At 38.2% G+C, this 13,566-nt stretch overlaps 1 protein-coding gene across 13 annotated transcripts in view; it reads left to right on the top strand.

The window, feature by feature from the left end:
• PTPRM (protein tyrosine phosphatase receptor type M) overlaps positions 1 to 13,566 on the top strand; it is an 840,386-nt gene that overhangs the window by 204,497 nt on the left and 622,323 nt on the right. For all 13 annotated transcript variants that reach the window (XM_054460379.2, XM_054460383.2, XM_063653925.1 and 10 more), the window contains exon 2: positions 5,010 to 5,132. In XM_054460379.2, the coding sequence (XP_054316354.1) occupies positions 5,010 to 5,132 (123 nt within the window). The remainder of the gene's footprint in view (positions 1 to 5,009; positions 5,133 to 13,566) is intronic.

The raw sequence follows: 13,566 nt of genomic DNA, 5'->3' as shown, positions 1-13,566 counted from the left end.
CCACCAAATCAAGCTTGTTGACTTGGAGTGTGGTCACATACTGTCATAAGATGTTACTGAATGGGCCCTAAACCTCATTGCTCTGTTCTGAGGGATGCTGTTGAGAACTCTCTTCATTAACTTCTGGCAATTGCTTCTTCCCAGGGTTCTGGGAAGGAAGATAGTTCTCTCTGAATTAAGGGTTAGGGTAGTTGTGTATCTTCTTGGTCTCCAGTTTGGGAGATACTATCCTGTAGTGTTAAGAATATGGGCCCCTTATGACTGGATGCCTGGATTCAAGTATCTGCTTCATGACTCTCCAGCTTTGAGACCCTTGGACAGACTGTGTAACTTTCTATGCCTTGGTTTCTGTAGCTGTAAAATGAGGATCATAGTATCTACCTCATAGAGTTGGTGTGAGGATTAAACGAGTCCTGGGTAAATGTTAGTCTCTATCATCAGATTTATATATTATTTTATAGATACTGTAAATTATATGATTAATCATATTTTCTTCTTTGCACTAGCTACCCCAAAACTCAAAGTGAAATCTGTGGATAAAATCTGGTACATGAACTTAGTGACTTTTTAAAAAATTTTTTAGTGGTGGGTAGGTGGAGTCCTAGCCACATTTCTAGTGTCCTTTTCTTTGCTCTACTTCCCTTGCCTTTTAATTTATACTTTTAACAGTTTTATTGATTTAATTTTTATGTTATTGTGTTGAATTGCATGTCTTGGAACAGTATAGGAATCATCATTGTCATCAATTACCTGGGTATTTGCCATCCATTGACACTTCTTTTTGCATAGTAACTCATTCTTATCTAGAACCTGTGTGTTATATTCAAAGTTGCTAAGGAAAAGCCTTTCCCAAGGTATGATGGAGACATGCAGGTACACGTGTGTATGTGTGAGAGCGAAAGAGAGAAAAAGAGAGAGAGAATGAGTGATGCAGAACACCACCCCATCCAGCTTGTATCAACTTTCCTCCGTCTTGTATATGACTTGGGTTTAGTCGTGATTCCCCCCTGTGAAACACAAATCATTTACTTTGATTTAACAGAGAAATATAGTACAACCATGGACTGCTGGGAGTCCAGGTGTGACAGTTCTGGAGAAAAGTTAGGGAGTCTGTTGCTGACCATACTCCTGTAGATGATGGCAAAATTTGTCTGTATTATTCAGAAAATCAAGAAGACTGTATTTTTAGAAATGCGTCCTTTTACTGTGTTTCAGGGGACTTTGCCTCCTTAAAATATTTTTTTCATTGTCCCCCATAGCATTTATTTGAAGAACCTCACTAACTGCCTGTTCTTGGCACTTCCATGTTTAACAGAGGCACCCACAGGGTGTTACCTATGTGAATGCTCACAACTCTTCATCTCATGAAGTGCACTTGAAAGTTTTCAGTTACATATTCCAACTAGTTGCAATGAAATGCACTCCTGAGAGTGCTTTGTTTTATGAGGTATATCTGGCAAGAAGGATTTAAGAACTGATAATAATTGATGCTGGTTAAACATGCCTGACTCTTGTTACACTTTTATTTGCTGTCTTATTTAACTGTCAGAAATACCATGTGAGGTACATGTTATCTCTGTTTTATAGATAAAGAATCTAGACTTGGGAGACTAAGTGATTTGTCTAAAATCACCAAGCTAACGGTGGAAGAATTGGGGATATGCGTGTGTTTGACTCAGAACCTATACATTTTGCTATTACCCAAAGCTGTCCTGAAAACTGAAAGCTTAGTTGTTCTTTCTTTACTTGGTTATTTTAATTCTGATGTCATTTACTTTAACTCATCTTATTTTAGCTCAATAATCCATCTTTGTTATTTTGGGGGGTCCCACATCTGTTGAATGAAGGCTAGGGGTGGATCTGAAAATTGGTGTGCAGGGAAATGTATCCTCACTGGGTAATATGAAATTCATAGTTGATTCCATTTTCCAGTAGTTCAATAATCCTTCATGAGTCCAGAAAGAACCATATCATACTTTATTTGTTTCATTTCAAGTGATAAGAACAGCTTTGTGTAATGGGAAAATTATAACCTGGCACCAGTGTTGTATTAGTCTTCTGGGTTTGCTCTCAGCCACACGTGCATGCTTTTGCTTTATATGTGGTTCTATTTTAGTGCAATAGTGGTTTTGTAAGCCAGGTCTGTAGCCAGCCTTAAGTTGTTTTGTGGATGCTAATCACGATTTCTCACTGTTTAAGATCGCACTGTAGGACTTTCATCTGAGTGCTATCTGTTTCCACTGGGGGACCTTCTCTGTCAGAATTGAGGATTTCATTCTTTTTGAATATTATTAGTGCTGTTGCTATTTGAGCTTATTGCTACAATACTGAAGCTGTTTTCTACATCAAAATTAGGGTTTGCAACCAAGAGACAATATTGCTCATAAATGTTTGCAGTCTTCTAACATTTCATACCCCAAATTGGAAAGTTGTTAGTATTATGCATTTGAAACAAATCCATTTTGTTTCTGGAGTTGTTAAAACTCAGTAAGAGGGCAATATAAATGACCAGTTCTTGTCAAGTGAAATATTGAATTAAGGCTGTATCTTTTGAGTTGTTTTGTTCTCAATGGAGTGTTTACTTGAAACAAGTAATTGTTAAAAGTGTTAGAGAAGACAGTGTCCAGGGACACTAATTTCACCATCAGATCTGGAGCTAACAACTAAGACAAAGCTAGAAAGCAGGGACAGACAGTCTGAGGTTCCTTGATGCTATCTTGTTTAACATTGTTTATCAGAGCCTTGGAGGCAAATGTAGAAAGCATGCTCATCAGATTTGCAGACAACACAAAACTAGGTAAGATGGCTATTACCAGAATTGAATGACAGTGTCAGAGTTGTAGGATGGAGTGAGGCACAAAAGCACGAGATGGGATTTAGTAAGGATAAATGGAGAGTCCTGGATTTAATTCAGAAAACCATTTATTTTGTTACAAAAGTGGAGAGATGACTCAACGGCAGTGGTGTGCAAAAGCCGTATGGGATTTCAGGCTCGCAGAAGCTGAGAATGGACCAGCACCCTGTCTGCACTGTTGAGAAGAGAATGTGGTTAAGGGCAGTAGCCTGTTGAATTCTAAACAGCTGCCAGGATGGTTGAAGGGCCTGTAAACCTTTTAGTAGCAGGAATTGCAGGGAGCAAAGCATACTTTGCCTGTTGCCTGGAGAAGTGAAGACTTAGAACATGACAGCTCTTTTCAAATAATCAGCTTTACTGTGCAAAAGCTAAGATCTTTTCTATTCTTTTCTTTTCTTTTCCTTCCTTCCTTGCTTCCTTCCTTCCTTCCTTCCTTTCGTCAGTCCTCTTTCTTTCTTTTTCTTTCTTTTTCTCCCTTTGCCTTTCCCCTTCCCCTTCCTTCCTTCCTTCTTTTTTTTTTTCTATTTTTTCACAGGATAGAGCAAAGATAAATGGGTATACATTTCAAGAAGCAGAGTTTGGCCCTTTTTAAGGGGGGATGTTCTACATAGTCAGGATGCTTTACAAAATTCTGAGTGCCTCATCTGTTCAGAGTCTGGCTGGCTGGCTGGCTGACTGGGAAGTTGTACAGTTGACCTAAGCATTTGGATAGAAGTTGGACCAGGTGACCTCTAACATCTGGTTTTGCTCTGAGGTTGGACAATGGCTGTGTTACTTATCTTCTTGCCAACAGGACACAGATTGTGGACATAATGTAAAAATATTCTTAAATTCATGTTTTCTTGAACGAGAACACTTAATTGTCATCAGTGGCAAATAATTATAATTTTTTGAATTAATACGATTAATAGCATTATATGGATAGTAGAATTTTCATAATAATTAATAAGATCAATTTAATCACTTTCCCCATGTGAAACATGGAGAAAAGATCTGATACTATAAAAAGTAACAGGAGGCATTCAAGAGGATATGAGATGGGACAAAATCATCAACGTGCTGAATGCTACTGATGCTGAAACAGCTGAATTGCTATGTATGTGCTGCATTTTCTATTATTCTTTGTTTTTTTATTTAAGGAGTTTCATTTCTAGTACCAGAATTCAGCAGATGTTTACCACATGCTTAGTCTTGAATTTATTTTTCCCTTTAAAACGTGTGGACTGTAAGTGAATTTATCATCTCTTTTGATTTTGAGACCTCAAATCTCCAAAGTATTAAAGTAAAACCTGTTTCTTTGTTAGATTTAGAATAATTCTTTGGAAAATATTTTGCAAGCTGTACCATGGTTTGTACTGCATTTTGTCCTCTATTATTGTGCCAGGATTGTGGTGAAAGCATTTCTTTTTTTATTTTTTGGACAAATTATAAATGTTTTTTCTTTATTGAAAACATGTTGAACATTTAAGTCAGTTCTCTTAAAATTTTGAATACAAGAGCAATTTTTCAAATTCCTATACATCTGGAAACTACGAATTTTAAATTTGCTTAGGTCTTTTTTTTTCTTTTCTTTTTTTTTTTTTTTTGTTAGTTAGTTTGTTTTTTTAGACAGAGTTTCACCCTGTCGCCCAGGCTGGAGTACAATGGCATGATCTCGGCTCACTGCAACCTCCGCCTCTCGGGTTCAAGCGATTCTCCCGCCTCAGCCTCCTGAGTAGCTGGGATTACAGGCGCCTGCCATCATGCCCAGCTAATTTTTGTATTTTTGTAGAGATGGAGTTTCACCATGTTGGCCAGGCTGGCCTCGAACTCCTGACCTCAGGTGATCTGCCCGCCTCAGTCTCCCAAAGTGCTGGTATTACAGGCATGAGCCACCATGCCTGGCCAGGTCTTACCTTCAGTTGGCTTCTACCAACATTAGATTGCTTTTGGAGAGCTGCGTAATATAGCGGTGTGGGTGAGTCATGGTTAATACTCATCAGCACTGGGCAAGGGATCACTAAGTGTTGGATGCACAGCTCCTGAGTGGAAAGACCTAATCAGATTTAGTTTGGCATCAAACTTGGCATCAAGTCTAAGGCTTCCTGTAATCATCATAGCTTATTCTAGAGGTCTGGTTGGTATTTACATTACTTTTTATTCTTTTACATTTTAGGTGGCTGCCTCTTTGATGAGCCATATAGCACATGTGGATATAGTCAGTCTGAAGATGATGACTTCAATTGGGAGCAAGTGAACACCTTGACTAAACCGACTTCTGATCCATGGATGCCATCAGGTTTGCTTTTAGTTTTAAGTTTTGTTTTAAAGAGGAACACAAGAGTCTCAATCATACTATGTGTTCACTGGATATTGGTTAAATGAGTGAAGGTGTTGGTCTTTGGATGTGGCAGTCAAAGTTGGATTAGCTAGTGAGAGTGGTGCAATTAACAGGATAGGTTATAAAAGTTTTATCTCTCTCCCCTTAAAGTCTAAATTATACTTCTTTTATTTGCAAGTACGTCTTAGCTAGATTAGTGGGCATTACCCAGTTGATCTTTTCCCAAGCAGCAAATATGAGAAAAAGATTGAGATCTCTTCTGGCAAATGTGTCTAAGTGTTAGAATTCCAGTTGGGGAATCCAAATAAGAGTCTCCATCCATCCCAGATAGGAGGCCTTGGTGGGGGACTTTTCTCAGCCTCAAGGGCTCACTTGGCACCTGGGAGATCTAGGAGAATGCCCAGTGATCTTGAAAGTGTTCTGAAGATAAAATGGCAATGCAAAAATGTGGGTATTTTTTCCACTGAAGAAATGTTTAGTGAATTTCTGATGAGTGAAAGATGTGTTCCACTGAACACCAAAAAGAATTCTACTTCTTATTGGGAGGGAAAAGTAGGAAGATGGTGACTCGGAGCTTGATTATTGCAATGGACCATTTTTCAGGCTATCACATTGGACATCCCTTTAGGACTTTAGGTCTGCAGATTTGGTGATGAGTTTGCTCCATTCAGGATTCAAACTGTGAAACCTGTTGTTCTGATTTGGATTTCAGATACAACACAATTTTTATACTTTTTAATGAATGCAGAGTTTTTCATTAATGCTCCAAAGCGTAGGAATAATTACACTTAGTAAGTAATCTTGTAAAGGTAGCTTTTAAATGTGAAGTAGAGTTTAATGTTGTCACTAAGGTTTGACAGTATGATGCTCACTGTGTTCCTGCCCTCTCCTTCCTACATTTAACTACTTATAACTTCAAAGAAGGGAGCATTGAGCTCTTTATCACTATGGCTTCACTGGACCTCAAAACCTTTTTAGCTGTTGGTTATTTCCTTGCAGCTGCAGCTCACACCCTCCTTTTCTGTGTCTCTTGCTTTCTTTGTATGTGTGTGTGCTGTTGAATATGACTGTTTAAATCAGCTTTAGTTGCTTTTCCAAGTTCCATTTCCTGCTTCTGTTCTTGTCAGTGATAAAGAGAGGGGAAGAGGAGAACACAGCTGTGCTCCTCCTGTGGGGCCGTCGTTTCCCAAACAGGTGTCTTCCCCTGATGGCCTTTTGGTCTTTCCTGCCCTCTCAAGAGGATCCAGCCTGTGTCCAGAGAGGCTGGGCTGGCTAAGGCTGTGAGAGTGGGGAGGGCCCTTAGATTTAGTCCTGGTAGATTGCCCCAGAAGAGTGCACTTACTCTTGCTTTGTCTATTAACTCATTTGATAAAAAATTTGAAATATTTCACATTAGGTAGCTGATTTCATTATTTTTGTTCTTAAATCGAAACTTGACTTGAAAAAATCAACTTTTAAAAAGAAGCCCAAGTATTTCAGAATCTTTTCTAGCCTCTCCTGACTCTGTTTCTGGCACAAGATAACTCAACCTCCCTTGATAAATGAGGCCAAATAAATAATTTCTTGTCACCATCTTGTCCTTTTCTTTTTTTCAATGGCCCACCTTAGACTAAGTTGTCAACTTTAAAATATTAAAATTATAGGTTTCTAGCACAGGCCTTTAAAAAAATGGTAGTAAAGATCAAAGCCCAGGTGTATCCTGGCACAGCCAGTTAGGTAATTGAAAGAACAAAGGTGAATGAAGAGGAAGTGATGCTGCACATATATGGCCTTTGAAGGCTCTTCTGACTTGAGAAGAATGACATGGAGGCATTTATATGTTTTCTTATGATTTATTCTTCTGTTGATTAATAGAATACTTGATAATTAATATTAGGCCTTTGTAGCATAAGATCTGTGAGTGTTACATCTTGTAACACTTTTGTCAAGTCTGTCTTATTTCTGATAGTTACAGAAGGTGTGTTTTGGACCCTCACCCCCAAACAGATTGCAACTCATTGTTTGGACCTGAGAGTGGTTTAGGTGTCAGCATTTGAGTGAGGAAAGGGAAGGACTGGCAGTTCCCCCACCTCTCTGGCTGTGCTTATGTGCATGGGTGCAGCTCAGATTTCTGAAAACTACTGTTGCTCCATCAGATTAAATATTTTTGCTGTAATAAAGAACTGAAAATACTGGTATTTCTTTTTCTTTTCTTTTTTTTTACTACTCATTAAGCAAACTTTAGTCATTAGAAATTGTTTTTGAGCCCCAATGTATGCTAAACATGATGGTAATTATTGTAGGAGAGGAAGGATTATAAGAAATGACTTTTTCTCTTTAGGAACTTATCTACTTGGGAAAAAAAGTTACAAAAATACAATTAGTGAACAATCTAAAATGATATGTAATTAAGTGTGCTATAGACTGGAAGTGTTCTAAAAGCAGTTTCTCAGTATAAACCCAATATTTTATAAAAGAATGTGGAGCTGTACCCAGCTGACCCATTGACCAAAGTGAGGAGTTACATTCTCAAAGCAACGTTGTTAGAAGTGAGGAAACAGCATCTTACAAACATGCATGTACTATCCTAAAGTCTAGATTTTTAAACTGAGTTTCCAATATATGTATACAGCCATAAGTTTTAAATGCTTCTTAGTTTCCAGGGTTTTCACCTTCTTTTTCTTCTTCTCCTCTTCCATTAATGTATGCAATATGATTTATTCCCTTTCAAAAACTGATTCCAAGGCTGGTTTTCCCATGCTAAAACAGAAATGACTCTTATGAATTTCTCAGGGTAAATGAGTGGGAAAATCAGATGGAACCATAGCTTTTTGAGGGCAAATTTTCTAAACCTTTATGTAAAATACTATTGGATTTATTCTTTCATGAGTATGTGTATTTATGTATATAGGTTGGTTCTGTAACACTTTAGAGACCAAGAGTTGGCAAACTGTCCTGCTGGTCAAATCCAGCTCGCTGCTAGTTTTTGTATGGCTTGTGAGCTAAGAGTGGTTGTTACATGTTTTAATAGTTAAAAAAAAGCAAAAAAAATAATAAAATTTTGTGATGTGAAATTCAAAATGCAATGTTTACAAGTTTTACTGACACACAGCCATGCCCATTTGTTTAAATGGCATCAGTGGTTGGTTTCAGGCTACAGTGACAGAGTTTAGTAGTGGCAACAGAGACTGGTCCACAAAGCGTAAGATATTTATACCCTGGCCCTTTATGGAAAAATGTTGCTGATGCCTGTCTTAGACCATTTAGGCATCAGCATGTAATTGTTGTTTTGGACCCATGGTTTATATTGTTGTTGTTTCCTATATTCATATAATTATTAATATACAAACATTTCACATTTTCTCTCACTTTCAGAAGATGTGTTTTCTAAACATTGGGCTATCAAAATCAGTAAGAAAAAAAAACATGATTAGAGATTTCCTTTATCATTGCCTTAAATTTGGATCTCTTGAAAAGCATCGTGATGTGATTTTCTTTATTTTTTAGTACCTAAATCTTTGTCACAGTCCTGTAATTCTAATAAGTGAATAATTCATCAAGGGCTGGGTGCGGTGGCTCATGCCTGTCATGCTACCACTTTGGGAGGCTGAGATGAGAGGATTGCTTGAGTTCAGCAGTTCAAGACCACCCTGGACAACGTGGGAAGACCCCATCTTTATAAATGAAGAATAATAATTCATCAAGATGAATTTAAAAGTTATGACAGTGAGAGACTAACATTTCATTCTAATTTTTAGCTTTTTACTTTTTCTGTGTCTTTTTAAAAGTTAGTGCTCCAGTGTATAGATTTGTTTCCCCATATCCTTATGTGTGAGGTTATTTTTAACCACATTTAAAAAATTAAAATGCAGTTTGGAGTTTTATGCAAGCTGGCTTGATAACTATTCTGAAGCAGTGACGTTAGCTCTGGAAATACATATTTAGGGGAAATAAATAGTAAATTCTGTTTAAATTTTTGTATTTCAAGTGAACATTCATGTCATAGTAGATTAAACTTTTGCTGCTAGCTCTGAGTCATCACGGTTTTCTTGGTGGTGAAACCATGCCAAACCTAACTTCTCTTTTATCAGTGAGTGAGTGATTCGTTTCATATAAGTTGATCTTCTCTAGTAGCAATGGGGAAATTTTTTTCTGTTTTCTTTTTTTTCTTTTTATTTTTTTGAGGCAGAGTTTCGCTCTTTCACCCAGGCTGGAGTGAAGTGGCACGATTTCAGATCACTGCAACCTCTGCAGCCTCCCACTACCTTCCCACCCGGTTCAAGCGATTCTCCTTCCTCAGTCTCCCAAGTAGCTGGGACTACAGGCACTCACCACCACACCCAGCTAGTTTTTGTATTTTTAGTAGAGACGGGGTTTCACCGTGTTGGCCAGGCTGGTCTCGACCTCCTGACCTCAGGTGATCCACCTGCCTTAGCCTACCAAAGTGTTAGGATTACAGGCATGAGCCACTGCACCCAGCCCACAGTGGGGAAATTTCTTGAACTTCATCATAAGGATTACTATTTGAGCACAAAAATCTTCATATAGTAACCTGGTATTTTTTATTAGCACTGTTACATTCTATCACTTTATATACTGCAGCACATTCTATAATTATCACATAGATTAAGAAGCATTAAGAAGGGTTTTATGATATAAAAACACCTACCTGGTTTGATAATGTGGTATTTTGTGTACTTGTACCTCAGTGTTCCAGTTCTATACAATTGATACTTGGTAGATTCTATGTGCTTAAAAATATAACCCTGTTTTATAAAAAAATTAAATAAATGTGTCTACAATATTAAAAATGTAAAGGTAACTTATAATCATAGCTATAACCATAGCTATTTGATACTTATGACATGTATTTATAGTCTATGTTGTCCCCTTAAGTTTTCTTACCTCTAAAAAGGCTGTAATTAAGTGAAAGTGGATATCAGTGTTGGGAAAACATAATTCTCTTAGTATTTTTCCAGGTAGTATAGCATGGGACTACATAAAGCTCATTTAGCTTTCCATGTCTTAGCTATACCTGTGGGGAATTGGGAATGATGCTGCTGCTAATTTTCATGGAAATGTGACTAAGAATTTAATCATGTCTGTGGGTACCCGTATGAAAGACAGAGAGGAAAGTGTCAGGATGGGGCAGCAGTGTGCACTCTGTGTGATGACCCAGAAAATAGAAAAATGACTACATATATTTGTTTAGAGTCAATTTCTCATTTGGGAAGGAAGATGGATTGACAAAGTAATTGAAGTTTTCTCTTTGGATGCACTTATCAGTCACATTTTCCTTGTGCTAAGGAAGACTTCCCTATTTATTCACACTTCAGGGCTTATTCAGGTCTTAGAGAGTAATGAAGAGAAGATGACGGTGGGCTTGAAAAGACTTTTCCCCTCTTAAATTTCACCATGTCTCCAGTGAGAGATGTTTTTGGCACAGAATATTCAGACAGTTCTCTAATTATCCTTTTCTTTCAAATCAGTCAACATTCAACAAATATTTATTAAACACCTGCTATGTGCTATGCATTGTTTTAGATGCCTGAGATTTTTCACCGAGTGAAACAAATAAAGATCCTCTTCTCAGCCTACCTTACATTCTTAGTCTGATAAGATCATTCCTGGGTGGGCTTACGATTATATGCTAGAAAACCACATTTTGCCACATTTATTAATGACTTTCTAGTGGTGAGTATTTAAGAGGTAATCCAAAATATAGTTCATCAGACCCAGCACATTAAAGCATCAAATCCAGCTTTCCATATAGCTTTCTTCTTTAAAAAAAAGTAAGATAAAAAGTCTAAATCTTAGGCAAGTGGCAGCGCAGTATTTTCAGATCAGTCTGCTTTAGAAAACAAAGTAATCTTGTACATATAAATGACACTAAGCAGTTAACAATATTTGCTTTTTTGTTCTGTATCATTTGGTCCTCATGATGGGCCTGGAAGATTGGGTGGCATTATCCTCATTTTACAACATAGGAAACTGAAGTTCAGAAAAGGAATACTTTACCCAGGCATCCATGGGAGAACGACAGCCTTCACTTTTGTTCTTTGGAGTACCCTTGCGTATTCTCTTCACGTGAGAACATGCATCTGGTGAAGAGCCTAGTCTTTCATTTCAGGTGCATACATTTGGATCTTCTTGAAATGAATGTGCAGGCTGTTGACCATGGGTCTAGATGCCCTGCCCAGGTCAGCTGCTGGCTCTATCAATGTGTAGCTGTTGACCTTGGGCAAGTTCTGAAGCTCCCCGTTTTAGTCCTATTATCTGTAAAATATTAGTAATAGCTGTTCGTGGAATGACTACCGTGGGCCTGGCTATAGGTGCTAGAGCTGTAGCAATGGAGTTTCTAGCCTCTTGATGATTAAATCCCATGGAGGAGACAGACAGTCCACAGGTAAGTGGAGAAAATAGACTGTCATGGTGGGAAGTGCCAGGAGTGCTGAAGAGGAATCAGGATAAGGGCTTAGAGAGCAATGGGCGTTGCAGACAGGGACAGCTTTTCTGAGGATGCATCTTTGAGTAAAGACCTGGATCCTGTCAAGACCAAGAGGCCATGGAGGCTGAGTGATCCAGCGTGGGGAAGAGCAGGAGTGTGCTCTGCTGGAGCTAGGAGCGGGAGTCACACCACATAGGACCCTGAAAGCCATGGGAAGACGTTTAAAACCTACCTCAAAGAGTTATTGACCAGGTGAGACCCAATAACACACACCAGGAGCTTAGCCTCTAACCCGGCCCAGTGCAATATTCAACAGATTTATTCCCTTTATTAGTATTATTAAATAATTTAGAGGCAATTTGGTATGGATTCATCTCTTAGCTTAATTTTGACTCAGCTAAATGGGCAGCTTTTGCTAAATGCATATTTTCTCAATTCAAATTATTATTTGCCAGGTAAGAAATAGAAGATACAAATCTTCATCTAATTTTTGATTGGATTAAAAAGCCCCAAGCTGAAATAAGTCTATTAAAATATAATAATTAAAAAAAAACTTTAATCAGTATATTTGTTTCAAAACCCTATTAATATCTCAAATGAAATTTTCAGATATTTAGATGCAGCAGTGCCTATTTTTTTAAGAGCCAAGATTTGTTTTTAATTTGTAAAAAATTAATGTTGACTTCGCATACAACAAAATACACTGATTTTTTTTCTCCTTTTATTTTAGGTTCAGGGGGTATATGTGTAGGTTTGTTAAATGGGTAAATTGTGTGTTGCTGAGGCTTGGTATACAAATGATCCCATCACCCAGGTAGTGAGCATAGTCTCCATAGGTGGCCTTCCAGCCCATACCCCCGTCCCACCATTCCCCCCAAGCAGTCTGCATTGTCTGTCATTCGTTCCCATGTTTGTGTCCATCTAACAGTGTTTTTTATCTGGATGGTAGGATTTGAGGTTATGGCCCCATCATTTCTATCTGACACATTTCCTTTATAACCAAGTCTAACTTTATCATAGAAATTAACACTTAAAATGTTTGGGAGGAGGGCATTGAATTTGACATTTTTTTTTTCAGTTGATTCTGAATCATTCCAGTCGCTGAACCCAAGAAACGAAAATTGAGTTACTCTCCTTCCTTGAATATCTCATTCAGTTGTCCACACTGAGGCTGCCACCTGAGATCTAGCTGTAATATAATCACTAGTGAGCCTTCGTCCTCCCTAGGTCTTACTCAGACCACTTTGGTGAGGCTTAGAATGAGTTTACAGTCAGCTTTTATATGGTGCATGATGAGACAAAGCAAAATAAATTGGACTGGATTTGTAGTCTCTCAGCAGTTTCGAAATTACAAAATTTAGAAAAATAACTTTAGATGATTATGAAAAAACAAACCATTTCATGTCCGTGACTTGTGGGGAGCACTTAGTGAAACACCAACAGGCTCTGTGTAGCCTCCACGTGCGTGGACACCATGTGCCCCTTCAGTGGCCCTTACTGCTTGTGTGGGTAACGGGTGTGTGAGGGAGGTTCTTCCAGTGAGGGAGATGCTGGGTGATGGAGCCAAAGGCAAGGATTATGTTTCATGTTAATTAGGAAGGAAGGAAGGAAGGAAAGAAGGGAGGAAGGAAGGATTTTAGTTCTTGAATTACACATCTGATTTGGTGTTTTCCTCCTTTTAAAAAATGTAGTAGAATATGCATAGCATCAAATTTACTATGTGAACCATTTTTAAGTGTACAGTTCAGTGCATTATAAATGCATTCACATTGTACAACCATCACCATCGTCCTTCTCCAGAACTTCTGCGTCTTCCCCCAACTGAAACTCTGTACCTGTTAAACTCTAATTCCTCCTTCCTCCTCCCCCAGCCCTGGCAACCACTGTTCCACTTTCTGTCTCTATGAATTTGGCCACTCTAGGTAGCTTATGTAAGTGGAGTCATACAGTGCTGTCCTTTTGTGT

This window comes from Pongo pygmaeus, chromosome 17, assembly GCF_028885625.2.
Source record: "Pongo pygmaeus isolate AG05252 chromosome 17, NHGRI_mPonPyg2-v2.0_pri, whole genome shotgun sequence".
NCBI classification, from domain to species: domain Eukaryota; kingdom Metazoa; phylum Chordata; class Mammalia; order Primates; family Hominidae; genus Pongo; species Pongo pygmaeus.
The sequence above is the reverse complement of the archived record's forward strand: the minus strand, read 5'-3'. Positions and strand labels throughout refer to the sequence as shown.